The 12596-nt window shown below is 40.6% G+C and overlaps 1 protein-coding gene across 1 annotated transcript; it reads right to left on the bottom strand.

The window, feature by feature from the left end:
* Nucleotides 1-8725: 8725 nt before the first annotated feature.
* LOC137913746 (leucine-rich repeat-containing protein 28-like) lies at nt 8726-12353 on the bottom strand. The gene is made up of 9 exons (XM_068757378.1): nt 12186-12353; nt 11476-11516; nt 11250-11287; nt 10817-10954; nt 10050-10256; nt 9873-9975; nt 9529-9710; nt 8964-9105; nt 8726-8795 (listed from the first exon to the last, which is right to left on the bottom strand). Exons 1-9 carry the CDS (start codon nt 12351-12353, stop codon nt 8726-8728), a joined length of 1089 nt encoding a protein of 362 aa, XP_068613479.1.
* Between the last annotated feature and the right edge of the window lie 243 nt (nt 12354-12596).

Below are 12596 nucleotides of genomic sequence, written 5' to 3'. Positions count from 1 at the left end.
AGTCTATCTATTGATGCATTTATGGATGCAAAATGATTATTTATTACTCAATCACAATGAATTCAGCCGAGTAAAGCAGGTCTCATAAAATCATTTTGATTGAGTGAAAATCTACGTTCCACTTCACTGATGTGTTATTTTATGGATAATAACAGTTCCAATGATTCTGAGAATCCACTATAATATTATTGGACTTCATATTCAAAAGGATTCGTGGGACATCTGAACAACTAGAAACTCAAGTTGCAATCAGCAGAATGAGTTTCTGAACTGGAGAATTTGGATTTCTAAGTGCTTGGCTTGATGTAAAACTTAAAATTGTTGAAGCAAATTTATATTTAATCATAGGAGAAACTTATAAGTAGCTAAAATGCATTTTGCTGCTGTCCTATTTCACAGTAGTTTGTGCAATTTCATAATCTTGTGTATGTTTCTTTTCCCACGCAGCGCTTCTCTGTTTCAGCACACAGTATGGAACTACTGTCGCCTGACTTTCCTCCTCGCTGCTGTGTACAGTCCAGTTCACCTCATTAATGGAGAAACTGTCACACATTCAAACTGCACAACCTCTGGGTAGACTGTTCCAGGTGCAACTCACAACCTGAGGCATGACATTAGCACTTGTTCCACTGCTTTTGCTGGTCCATAGATATTTTAGCATACGCTGCATTTAGCTGCAGTGAGTGAGGCATAGACTGTATAAAATGTGGATGTAGTCTCCGCACCACCACCCATCAGGCAGTTGTCCTGAAGCTGATGGTGCCTAGCTCCTCCTAACTCACATCTCATTCAAAAATGAGCAAAGGAGGTGGAGCTAAATGATGACTTTGATTTAATTAACCACACAGAAACCCACGGGTTTCAGACAAATTGGCTTGAAAACTTCCCATCACCACAAATGGCAGACATGTCAGGGTCAGTGAATCCCATTAGCTTAGGTCTAGCACAACTGGAAGAGAAGCAATAACAGCGGCTCTGCCCTTAATTATTGTGAAAGATAAGTCTTAATATAGCTTAACTTCAGTCATTTGTCTTTGGTAACTGCTTCTGTAGGGGCACAGGGGGCTGGAGCCTATCCCAGCTGAATATGGGCAGGATGAACTATATAAGTCACCAGTTCATGGCAGGGCCACACAAAATCACAATCAGCTATTCACTGCTCTGGTTAATTTACAGGAAACCCACACAGATATGAAATGTTTATGTTTATTGTCATTCAAACACTCTCATGAAAGAACGAAAAACAACACCCGGGTCCCAGCTCGAGGCGCACCACAAACAGTCACCAAAACAGACACACGTTCATTCAACGCAAAACTCTCTGGAATATGTACACGTTAGTGATTGCACCGATCCCCAGTAGCAGCATCCAATATAACAAGATTAGTCCGACAAGGAAGCAGTGATTATGACCTCGGGGTTATGCACTGTTCACAACTCTCACAGCATCAGGGAAGAAACTGAGGAGAACATACAAATTCCACATATTCCCAAACGCACAAACTTCCTGCAAGGAAAATAGTGTTAACCATTTCCTTACCACGCTCCTAACAGCTGGCAAAGTTCACTGAAGAAACCCAAACTGTTTGTGCCACAGGAAGAACAAGCGTAAGTGTAAATGTATGCAATATGGTGTCGTTTCAGTGTTGCAATTATAATTATGCTGGATGAAAGGTCAGAAAAAGATACCAGAGCGTAATTAATTAATTGGACCTCTGACCTTTTGGCTACCGCTGGTTGATTATTGTGCGACTGAAAAAGACATTTCAGTTCCTGCAAGTAGATTTTCGATTATTTTAACAGTTATTATTATTATTAGTAACAACAAAAATGTTTTAATCACAATCAGATAAATATAATACACACACACAGTACCTCTCTGCTGACCTACAAGGAGTGAGTACATGTCAAGACATGACCAGGCTGCAGAGCATGATGGGAGCCCAAAGGCTGATTCTATTAAGGCAGCACACTCACCACGTTATGCCTGACTGCTCATATAACACACACACACACACACACACACACACACAGGGATGTAAGAGACTAGCACGATTTACTGGTCTGCCACACATAAACTAAAGCAACCTGGACATTTAAGCTGGTGTTAATTAATGAGAAGATCTGTTTGATCTGTCAAAAATAGGTCTTCAGTCATTTCTGTGATGGTCTGTCTGGATCCTTGATCACATTTTCAACACATTAAACTCCAGAACTAGGCAGTGAAATGATAAAAACAATATTATACCAGTTACAACGTGCACTTTGGAAGACAGGATTTCAACAAGACCGCAAGGGCTTTTTTGAAATGCTCCTCTTAGACAGGATGTTTGACTGTATTTGTACTGTAATACATGCTACTGTGTAACTGTACCTGTACTCTAACTTTACCCGTACTCTAATAAATATATTCATCATCATCATCACCAACATCAAATAAAGAGTTATTGCACTTAGTTGTATCACAAGCATTATATACATGCTGGACTAAAAGATGCATCGACCGTACTGACAAAATGTTTCAATGTTTTTAAGAAACCTTTGAGAGAAAAAAATATTCCTGTTCAGACATTGATATATTCAGTTATTTCACATTCAGCTCGACAAATACATCAAAAACTGATTACATCAACAACAACAACAACAACAATTGCGTATGACAGTTTCTAAATTAAAGAAAGGGATGTTCTGAGAACAGTTTTATAAGCCAGGCTCCAACTCGGCCAGAGTGACTGAACCGAATGGAACAAGGCTCCTACGGTAGTTGTCGTCCACCCACGGCAATGCCTGCCGTGACAATATGGTGTTAGTCTATCAAGACATTCCCCATGGAGACACGGGAAGGACAAACGGTGGAAGCAAGGTTTGTCTCCTGATGTCATTTATGCCTTTTTTCTCAGTCAAACCTCATCATTTTATCAAATTCTATCAAACTATTGAATTATTCATTTATTATCCTCAAAGCCATTGCCTATAATTTTAAAATTCGCAGCCCTTTATTTTTGAGGGAGTAACTGCACAGCCGACACACACCGAGCAAAGAGGTGAAGGAGCACCAACCTGACCGGCACCTGGCACCGAGAGTACGAATGTTCAAATGTTTTTCAGGATTAAAGGACCAGCATGACAAATGGCTCTCTCTCAGCATTCAGGCATTTTGTATCAGCTGAGCAAGGATGACAGAGCAGATTGCATTTCTGATATTTACTTGTTATATAATCCAAAGGAGGGCAGATAGATCGAGAGCTGCAGCAGGCGAGACGGACAGATTAACCAGAGAAAAGCAGCGTGCAGAGGGGGCGATCAGTCAGAGAGAGAGAGAGAGAACTGTTTTGGGAACTGATTTGACCTGTGTTAGTTAGACAGCTACAAACATCTCCGATTTAAATCATCTGTCGAGTTTTACTGAATGGCAGTAAAGGTGGCGGCACATAGAGATAGGCTGGGAGACGTGGTGTTGTAGGACCGGCAGGAGATTCAAAGCAATCATCTGTGGCCTGCAGAGATAATCACTAGAAGTCCCACTGTCCCATTCACTGAGGATAAAACCCACTCGATTAATCTGTAGGCCTGCAGGATCGACACACACACACACACACACACACACACACACACACACACACACGACTTGCAACACTTACATAATACATGGACCACTCTCACGCTCTCTCTCTTTTACTTTCCCCTTCCTCTTACATGCGCTCCCTTTTCTTTCACTTTGGTATTCACTGCCTCTCTCTCACTTTACATAAAACCTAGAGCGCGCGCAAACACACGCACACACACACACGCACACACACACACACACACACTCACACACACACACACACACACTGTGCCCATTCCCATCATTTCTTCCCTTCTCACATTCAAAAGGACACCTGTCAACGCGCTGCTCTGTACATGTTGTTTCTTATATAATAAAACCTATGCTGAGGTGACAGACCCATATACGTAGTTCACAACATGTTAACACAAGTATAGGTGCGCACGTACACACACACACACACTCTAAGATCTACATTTTGACATGATGCTGCACATTCAGGATTAGACTGTACACTTAGAACCCTGACTGTGGGGGACTTTAAACATAAACATTTGAATCATTTAAAACCAGACATGAAGTGAGACACATAAGAAACCTGATCTTAAGAATAACAGTTTTATTCTTTTTATCTTTTCAATTTAACCTTTAGTATAATAGAAGAATCCCATTGCGATTTTAACATCACGATTTTAAATCATGATTTCAAACATTTGAAATGATCCCTTTGTTTGTGCAATGTGATGCTTCACAACCAAGTTCATAATTTTAAATCTACAGGTTTGAGGATGATGGTCAAGTAATTCAAAAGTAAAAAGCTAAAGTTCAGGTTGAAAGTCATTATTTAAAAACCTCCTGCAGGGCTTCTATAAATACGCTTATGCCACAGGAGATCAAATGAACTACGCTTGACAAACGGCAACATTTACATGCAGTGAATGATGCACTGTCACAACATTAACAGGGTTTAAGATCGCATGTTCAAAACAGATCTCTTTCTATTCGATTTTTAAAAGAGGGCAACAAAATAAAAGGCAGTGGTTGCCAAGAATGGACTTAAAAAAGCAATCCCATTGCTCATTTTATTTTTGAAGGCTAATAAGTGAGCAACATGCAGTGAAAAAGAAGATTGTGATCACAGTTCACAGTGAATATTAATGCCTTTGTGCCATCTGCCATTTTTTCAGCAGAAAACATTGAAATTCATCGAGATCAGATGAATAAACAACAAGGGAAAAATGTCTGTAAATTTCAGACAAGCTGTTTCAGAAGCCAAGAGGCTAACCCGGTATTGAACTCAGGAACTCGTGTTTCACCACAAGCACCTTATCCACTCAGCTATAAGCTCCATCCCTTGTTGTCTGCTTCCAAAGGTGAAAGGTTAACGAGGTGATAACCTAAAATAGGCCAGAACCTGAACTAACCAGCTGCAAGTATTCTCCTATCCCAATCTCCAACCCCCGCAAAGAGACAAACAATGATGACTGTTGGGGAGACACACATGTCCTCATGCTTTTCAAAAGTGTATTTGCAACTCTTTTGCTGAAATTAGATTGGACCTCTGGAAAATGTGCAAAATGTGGAATGCCCAGCAAAAATTACAGTAAGAAACTAAATGTTAAGTTAACGGCATAGTCCTGCCAAATAACAAGAGCACATTCACCTTCAAGCTGAGTGCGAACCACTCCCTGCAACAATAGAAAGCAATAATTAATGATGCTGTGCTGCATATTCCATTAATGCTTCACAAAACCAACAATCCCAGGCTCTGGTCACGCTGGAAATATTAAGCCAAAAGCAGGCAAAGGTCAGACCTTTGAAAATCAAATCACCCTGTGTCAGCCTGAAGCAGCACCATCCCTGAAGGCTGAAGCTATGCTCGCTCCTCTGGGAAAAGGCAGGCAGCATGTCTGAAAGTTCACTTGTATGGAGGTGAATGTGATGATGCAGAAAAAACTCTCACTTGTTTCCAATGCAGATCAGATAACATTTTTAGGACCCATTTATTCTGCCTGTTTAGAGAAACATAACTTCTGAAAATTATCAATAATTAGAGGGTGGTAGTTTTACAAACTCTTTTTCAGTAAAGAAATGAAGAATACACCTCGCATGTAAAATGACAGCCGATTTTGTAGTAATTCTTTGTTTTTTAGTCTGAAAATGCACTTTTTACAGAAATAATTATGTCCTTTCTGAACCACTTCCTTGTTCAATTATCCTGCCCATAAAAATGCGTGTAGATGCTGCAGTGTCTGTTTGACCACATGGAACAATCGAGAATCAGGATCAACATCCGCCTGCTGCACCTCTGAAGCTGGCTCAGAACCAGCTCCTGCTAAGGAAGTTCATGGTGCTCATATTTGAGCCCATAAGAATGTTAGGAAAATAATATCAGGATGTGCATCTGTCTGTCTGCAGTCTGTTTTTGTACAAATTGTATACATTCTTGCTTCACCAAATGGTAAACACAGATTTAGCTTTTTTTTCCCATATTTTTACTTTTATACAAATATCAAGTTTTGTGTTTTCCAAACAGATGCGAATATTTTGTCCTGATTATTTTTCGACACACACAAACAGTAACGCGCTTGGGAGCCGTTATGGCTTTTATTAATGCATTTGCTTTTGCGCTCTCCGTGGTGCTGAAAGTCGCTCATCCAGCAGGGATTTGGACTCGCAGCGTGTTTTTGCGCTCTCCGTGGTGCTGAAAGTCGCTCATCCAGCAGGGATTTCACGACGAGCCTCGAGAAACACGAGGAACTTTACACAGGCTGATTTACTGCATTTAATCCTTGCAATAAACAACAGTTTGAACGTGTTTAAAGGGATCACTGCAGCTTGTATGACTGCGTGGACTCCGTTAAACTAGTCAGTGCGGTGATAACTTTAACCAGCTGCCACGCATTAAACCAATGAGGAGAACTTTCCCGTATTTGAGGACTAACGCAAACTCGAAACAGCTGAGACCCTGAGAAAGAAGCTGGACGTACCTCGTCTGGTTTATCCTGCTCTTCTTGTGATCTGGTCGGACAGAGGACGCAAACGGTCCGTGACACGGCTCCACTCGCTGGGACTGAGCCCGGTGGAAGCACGGCGTCCTCCTCCACAACCCGGGTAAAGCTGCTAGACGGAGAAGTCCTCGCTTCCTGTATATTACTTTACAAAATAAAGGCTTTACAAAGTCAGCTCGCTTGTACTGTACTCATGCTGCTGTTGTTGTTGTTATAAGTGTGTAATGTAAGTAAGTCATTTATATGAAAGGTTCTGTTAAACATACATGTGCTTTGTTTTTTTTAATTCACTTTTTTATTTATTTGTGCATTGTGGCAGCTTTTAATTTGAAGGTTACCTCACCTAACGTTCTGCCTCATTCAGAAGAACCTGATTGTTTTTGCAAAATAGCCGCTCCCTCTGACGTCAGAGGGAGCGAAAAAAACAATACTTATTACTGTTTTTAATATTTGTAGAAGATATCCAGTGTATTTGCCCTGTATTAAAAATACCAAACAGACCAGATTTGCTTTCTGAAAGCAAATAAAAATGTGTTGACATAAGGTTGATGCTAAAAAGAAATTTAAGTAATAAATATAAAGAAAACATTTCGTGTGAAGGCTGCTATTTGGACAGAGGTGATTAAACATGGAGTTGTGCATTAAAGTTTCAGTGTGACAGGCTGAAACAGATTATTCAAGCATAAATGAAATGCTTTCAGATTCTCCAGTCCATCTTTATACAGCTCTGCAGGCATCATCTGATACTCGTCGTGTGCAAGTGCACATATGCGATCACACATTTAATACTTTCCAGCACTCTAATGGCTGGTATGTGTGTCCATATCAGAAGTCAACATAAAGATAATTTAATGTAAGCTAAGACTCAGAAACAAGCAGAACGGGAGAGATCATCTTTTCATCCTCCACTATATCTATTAATGGCGTTTCTCTTCATATAACTACTGACTCGTTTCACAAATTGACTATCCAGTAGTGATCGGTCAGAGCACAATAAATCACACCTCTATGCCTGTGATTGCAAAATGACCAAGAGTGTGACTGTATGCACGACATACATGCTGCAGAGGAACTCTGAAAATGTTCAAAACGACTCTTCCGAATTCACGTGTTAACATTATGCTCATCAGATCCCAACAGCCCATTCCAAAATGCCACACTGAATATTTAATCAGGCATTAACATGAGAGAACAAGTCACACAGAGCAGAAATTAGACATTGTAAAAAGTGGTGCAAAGTAGAACTATAGATGGTCCATGTAGCAGGAAGAACAATGCTTGAGTCAACACCTTTACTTTATTGCAAACATCAGTCATACATCAGCAACAAAACCAGAACAAATGATGAATTAGAATTCAACAACGCAGTGACGAACATTAACACAGCGGCTCTGGTAAGATTAAAGCTTATTCCCTGCAGATGATAACAATGTGTTTGACTTCAGCCCAAGTGAGGATGCAGACATTAAAACCTCTAGTCTACTGTTCTATGTTCCAAATGATTTTACAGAATGCATTTAACTTTACGTCGATACTAAAAACAAATAGCCAATAATACTGCACTACACTCAGGTATCTTTGTTCAAAGACACGCGGGGACGAGTGAAGAGTAATGTTTGGAGGGTCACACCCTCACGGCTTCCTTTGAAGAAGAAACAAACTGATCATTGTATCGTTTTATTTTAACCCTTCAATCTTTCTTCAGGAATCAATAAACCTTTCTCTTCGACACATTTTAAAGCCTCATATAGGAGTCACAACAAATCAAAAGGGGACCTGTGTGAAACATTCTAATTTCATAGAAATCAAACAGTGCCTCTTTAAGAGTAGTTGCATCAGCTCAAGCACGGTTTCTGGGCAGTGCTATTTAAACGAGAGAATTGGTGCAATGCTAATGCACAGCATCCCCACCACACCCAAGTATACTGTCCTTCCTCCTGGTTGGTCTCAGCTGCATCATGTAGGTTTGAAGTGTATTCAAACACAACTCAAGGAGCCACGTGTCCATCGCCTGATCCACCAGAGAGCAACACATTCTCTGGTTTCATCTGCCAAGGAAAGGGTTTGTGAAATATTGGATCTGTTTAAAAGCAGTCATCTGTCACCTTATGGAAACAACTCCAGCGCTCCTGAGACAACGTGTGCAACAGCGATGAGGAAAACAGCGTCATCCCTGGAGGTCAAAGGTCCGGATGCAATGACTGGAGCAGCAGTAGGCTACAAAACTCACAGCTGTCCTTCAGAGGAGAAAAGTGAAGAGAAAGAAGAACACATTCAAATCCATTCGTTGAAAACAGATATGCAATTATCTTTCAGCATCGTGGCCAAAAGAAGAAAAGGTGTCATCAGGTTATGAGGTAGCTCTGTAAGCAGTCCTGCGCACAAGAAGGTGCGTTTGTTCTGACCTGCGGTGCACTCCTGCCAATACGGTGTCACGGAGGGGAAAGAGTTTGGGGTAGACTATGGTGAACATGGCTTGACTGCAGCGATGGCAGTGTCCCAGGGGAAGAAACAGCAGGTCCTGGAGACTCTTGGGGATGTTGATGTCTAGAATCAAAAACAGTGCAGAAAATATTTGTAAACAAATCATTTTCAGGAACTAGCCATTCTAGACAAGGCTTTTGGTTCCTCCTGAATTGCTGCAGTGCATTAAAAAAAATATCTATTTGCACCGCGTCCCTCAAAAAATGTGATTCTGTTTTTGGAAAGAAGTCAATCCAAGCTGCACAAAGCAGACTGAACCAGGCAAGAGGTCAGCGATAGGAACGGCACTGAAAATCAATTTCAAAATAAAACATCCGGAAATCATTTATCAGAGAAAAAACATACAACAAATTCCAATTCATAGCCTACTTATGGCAGAAGCACGAAAATCAAGAACAAATTGGAAAATCTGAGCAACTCGACATCGGGGTACGTACACGTATACTCCTGTATACTCCTCGTATACAGGAGTCCTTAACTCCTCACCTGTTGTGCGCTGGTGGCAGATACGATGAAGGGTTCTCATGGAGAGCTCCTCCAGGGGGGCCACGTTATCCGTCTCTGAACACACCACCTTCACTTCAGGTGGAAGCCTGAACGTCTCAGTCAGTGGCTCATCCAACGACCCCCCCGGGTCACCTTTGACCACCTGGGCTGACACACCACACCTGCATGAGAAAGACACACGCAGACACATTCCCGTAACCCTTTTTAAAATAATCTACAGAAAACATCTTCATAGGCTAGCATTTGTTCAGAGGAAGCTGTCTGCATGCCTACTTGGTGTTTACTAAAAAGCTGCATGTTTTGAAACCCTGCAGCTGCATTACCCGCTGCAACCGATGACTTTGTTATACAAGTAGGAGGGAAGGCCTCTTAGGTCCACATTGTTGTCCACAAACACAAACAGCAGCTCCCGCGATTTGCCCAGATCTGGAACACACACAAATATATTACCGTTGCCTATTTTACAGCAGCTATACAGATAATAAGGGGAGCTTACAGACCAAGAGGCAAGAACGTCAGCCGGTTGGAGGCCAGAGAGAGCTGACTGAGGCGGCGGAGACAACAGAGCTGCCTCGGAATGTGTCTCAAAAGGTTGTGGTCTGCTGTCAGATTCTGAAGAGACGTACAGCGATACAGCTGATCGGGTAGAGACGTTAGCTGATTCATTGATACTTCCAGAGTCTCCAGGTCCTTCAGCTCTCCGATCTCTGAAGGTGTTAGACAGATTACTAAATTAGACTTTAGTAGATGTAAAGTAGATTTAAAAAGGTTTAAATGCATTCCTCATTTCACCACAACTTAACAAGGCAAGGAATAAAATAATAATAAGCAGCATTTTTGATTTAGAGGTGGAATGTTACATATTCTTAAAATTATTTTGTTAATTTAATTTTCCAGAATGAAAATTAACCAAACTCTTAACGCCTAGTTTTCCCACTGTACTAATAACACACGGAATAACAGTGTTATTGATGTTCTAGGATGTCTGCTCTCTCCGTTGGTCGTCATCTCAGGAACTCTCTGCTGACTAATAAAATATCTCAGTTAATTTTGTACAAATTGACAATGAGCGGCGAACATGGCAAAGACTTTATAGCAATAAATGAATTTGTCTCGTTCATCCTGTCATGGAAACAGTTCATGGATAGATTTTTGTCTCAGTGCAATGATAACAGATGTGAGGTGGTGAAACGGAACCACCATTTCATTCAAACTGTTCAACTTCTTCCTGTTTAGAAAATAACACGAGAAACAGTTGCAGTTTCACCTGGAGGAAGGCACTTCAACTGGTTACTGGACAGCCTCAGATGCCGCAGAGACCTCAGTCGGCCAATCTCTGGACAGACGAGCTGGAGGGCATTATTACTCACATCCAGAGACTGTAGTCTGGTCAGGTTTCCAATACCTGCAGATCAAATCACAGCTGCCCTCATGATGGTCAAAAGATTCGCTCAACACAGAAGGCACAGAACAAATAAAGGCTTTGCAGTCAAAAGTAATATCATATTACCTCCAATAACATATAATATACCATTTTATATCCTGCTATGCCATGTCACATGGCTGCTCCTGTTTAGAGTCAATCACATCTTTTCTTAAGATTTAACATTCCAGTCTCCTTTGAATCAACAATTTCTTGTCATAGATAATATAATGAAATCACTTATGTACTTGCTTTTTTAAAATATTATCTTACTTACCTTCAGGAATACTAACTATGTTGTTCGCGTGCAAATACCTTGAAAAGAAAAAATATATAAATGTTGCAATTTGGACAAATATCTTATTCATTGAATTTTCATTAATAGTTATACAAATTTGTTCTGACATCTGTCAACAATAAATAATCACAAAACTGACTAACATATGATCAGAGTGGAATCTATTATTTCTAAACAACAACACACATTTTAATGTAATACTCACAGTTCAATTAGATTTGGAAGCTTCAGAGCAAGATTATCAGGCTGAGAGAGAGAGAGAGAGAGAGACGCAGTAAATATCACAGATACAAAAGTAAACATGTTATTACTACTGTCTTGTAGAAGTAAGTATCTATTTAGATCGAACATAGAAACATTACAAGCATTTCAAGAACACAATAAAAAGTGTTGAATGCTCCTTGGACACGCTTGCTGTGAATCTTATTGTTAAGGAAGGCAGATCCATCTATCTCTCTCATAAATGTGTATGCCATGGAATAACATTACACAAGTTACCGCACTCTGCACAAACTAACAGAAATGTAAGAGAAGTACACATCTTCACAACGTTATGGGTGATGCTTTTATTTGTGACGTTCCTGCTATATAGTTCTGTGTAGTAGTTTAAAAATAATAACAAAAATAACTTGGAATCTTGTAAAAATGTTGCAACTCAAATTCCTAACATTAAATGATAGTAAGTGAAGTCAGTGACTTTATATGAGAACATCCACTTCAAGAACCCCAGAACCTGTGAAAACACATTTGTGTACTTTTAAACAAAGGAACGGTTTAACATGTATATGTCTCATATCTCAGACTGGCTTTTGTGCAGCAGTAAAGCACTAACAAACGTCAGACCATCACAGTGACACACATTTAGATACATGCTAAGCATTTAAAGACACACAAATGGGCTGCCAGCGTGAATACCAGAGCAGTGAGTGAATTCCTCTTCATGTACAGCCTCTCCAGAAACGGAAGGCCCTCGTCTCTCAGCAGCTCTGCGGGGAACTTGTGGAGGTTTCTGTAGTTCAGAAACAAGTGTTTGTGACGCTCCCGCTTAGCAATGAAAATTATTTCATTGAGTTCAGTTGTCATTTCCAAGGACTCCTCTCCCCCGCCTCGGAGGAACGCTTGCCGGTGCCTGCTGCGATTATTGCATTACGACCTCCTGAAAAACACATGAACAGAGAAAGTTATCAAGCGGTGCTTGTTTCTTAGCTCTTTAGCTAGCTGCTATTTTTAGCATCACTGCTATGCTAGCTGTTATTTTTAGCATCACTGCTATGCTAGCTGTTATTTTTAGCATCACTGCTATGCTAGCTAAGTTGTTGGGCACAC

Source organism: Brachionichthys hirsutus, unplaced genomic scaffold (assembly GCF_040956055.1).
Source record: "Brachionichthys hirsutus isolate HB-005 unplaced genomic scaffold, CSIRO-AGI_Bhir_v1 contig_197, whole genome shotgun sequence".
Classification (NCBI taxonomy): domain Eukaryota; kingdom Metazoa; phylum Chordata; class Actinopteri; order Lophiiformes; family Brachionichthyidae; genus Brachionichthys; species Brachionichthys hirsutus.
The sequence above is the reverse complement of the archived record's forward strand: the minus strand, read 5'-3'. Positions and strand labels throughout refer to the sequence as shown.

Bases quoted from the DNA above. Each gene is read 5' to 3' on its own strand.
- LOC137913746 (XM_068757378.1), bottom strand. From the start codon at position 12,353: ATGACAACTGAACTCAATGAAATAATTTTCATTGCTAAGCGGGAGCGT. The intron at 10,257-10,816 runs GTGAAACTGCAA...TAACACCTTCAG, and splicing joins GTTGAAGTGCCTTCCTCCAG to AGATCGGAGAGCTGAAGGAC. The intron at 9,711-9,872 runs GTAATGCAGCTG...TTTCTCATGCAG, and splicing joins AAAGTCATCGGTTGCAGCGG to GTGTGGTGTGTCAGCCCAGG.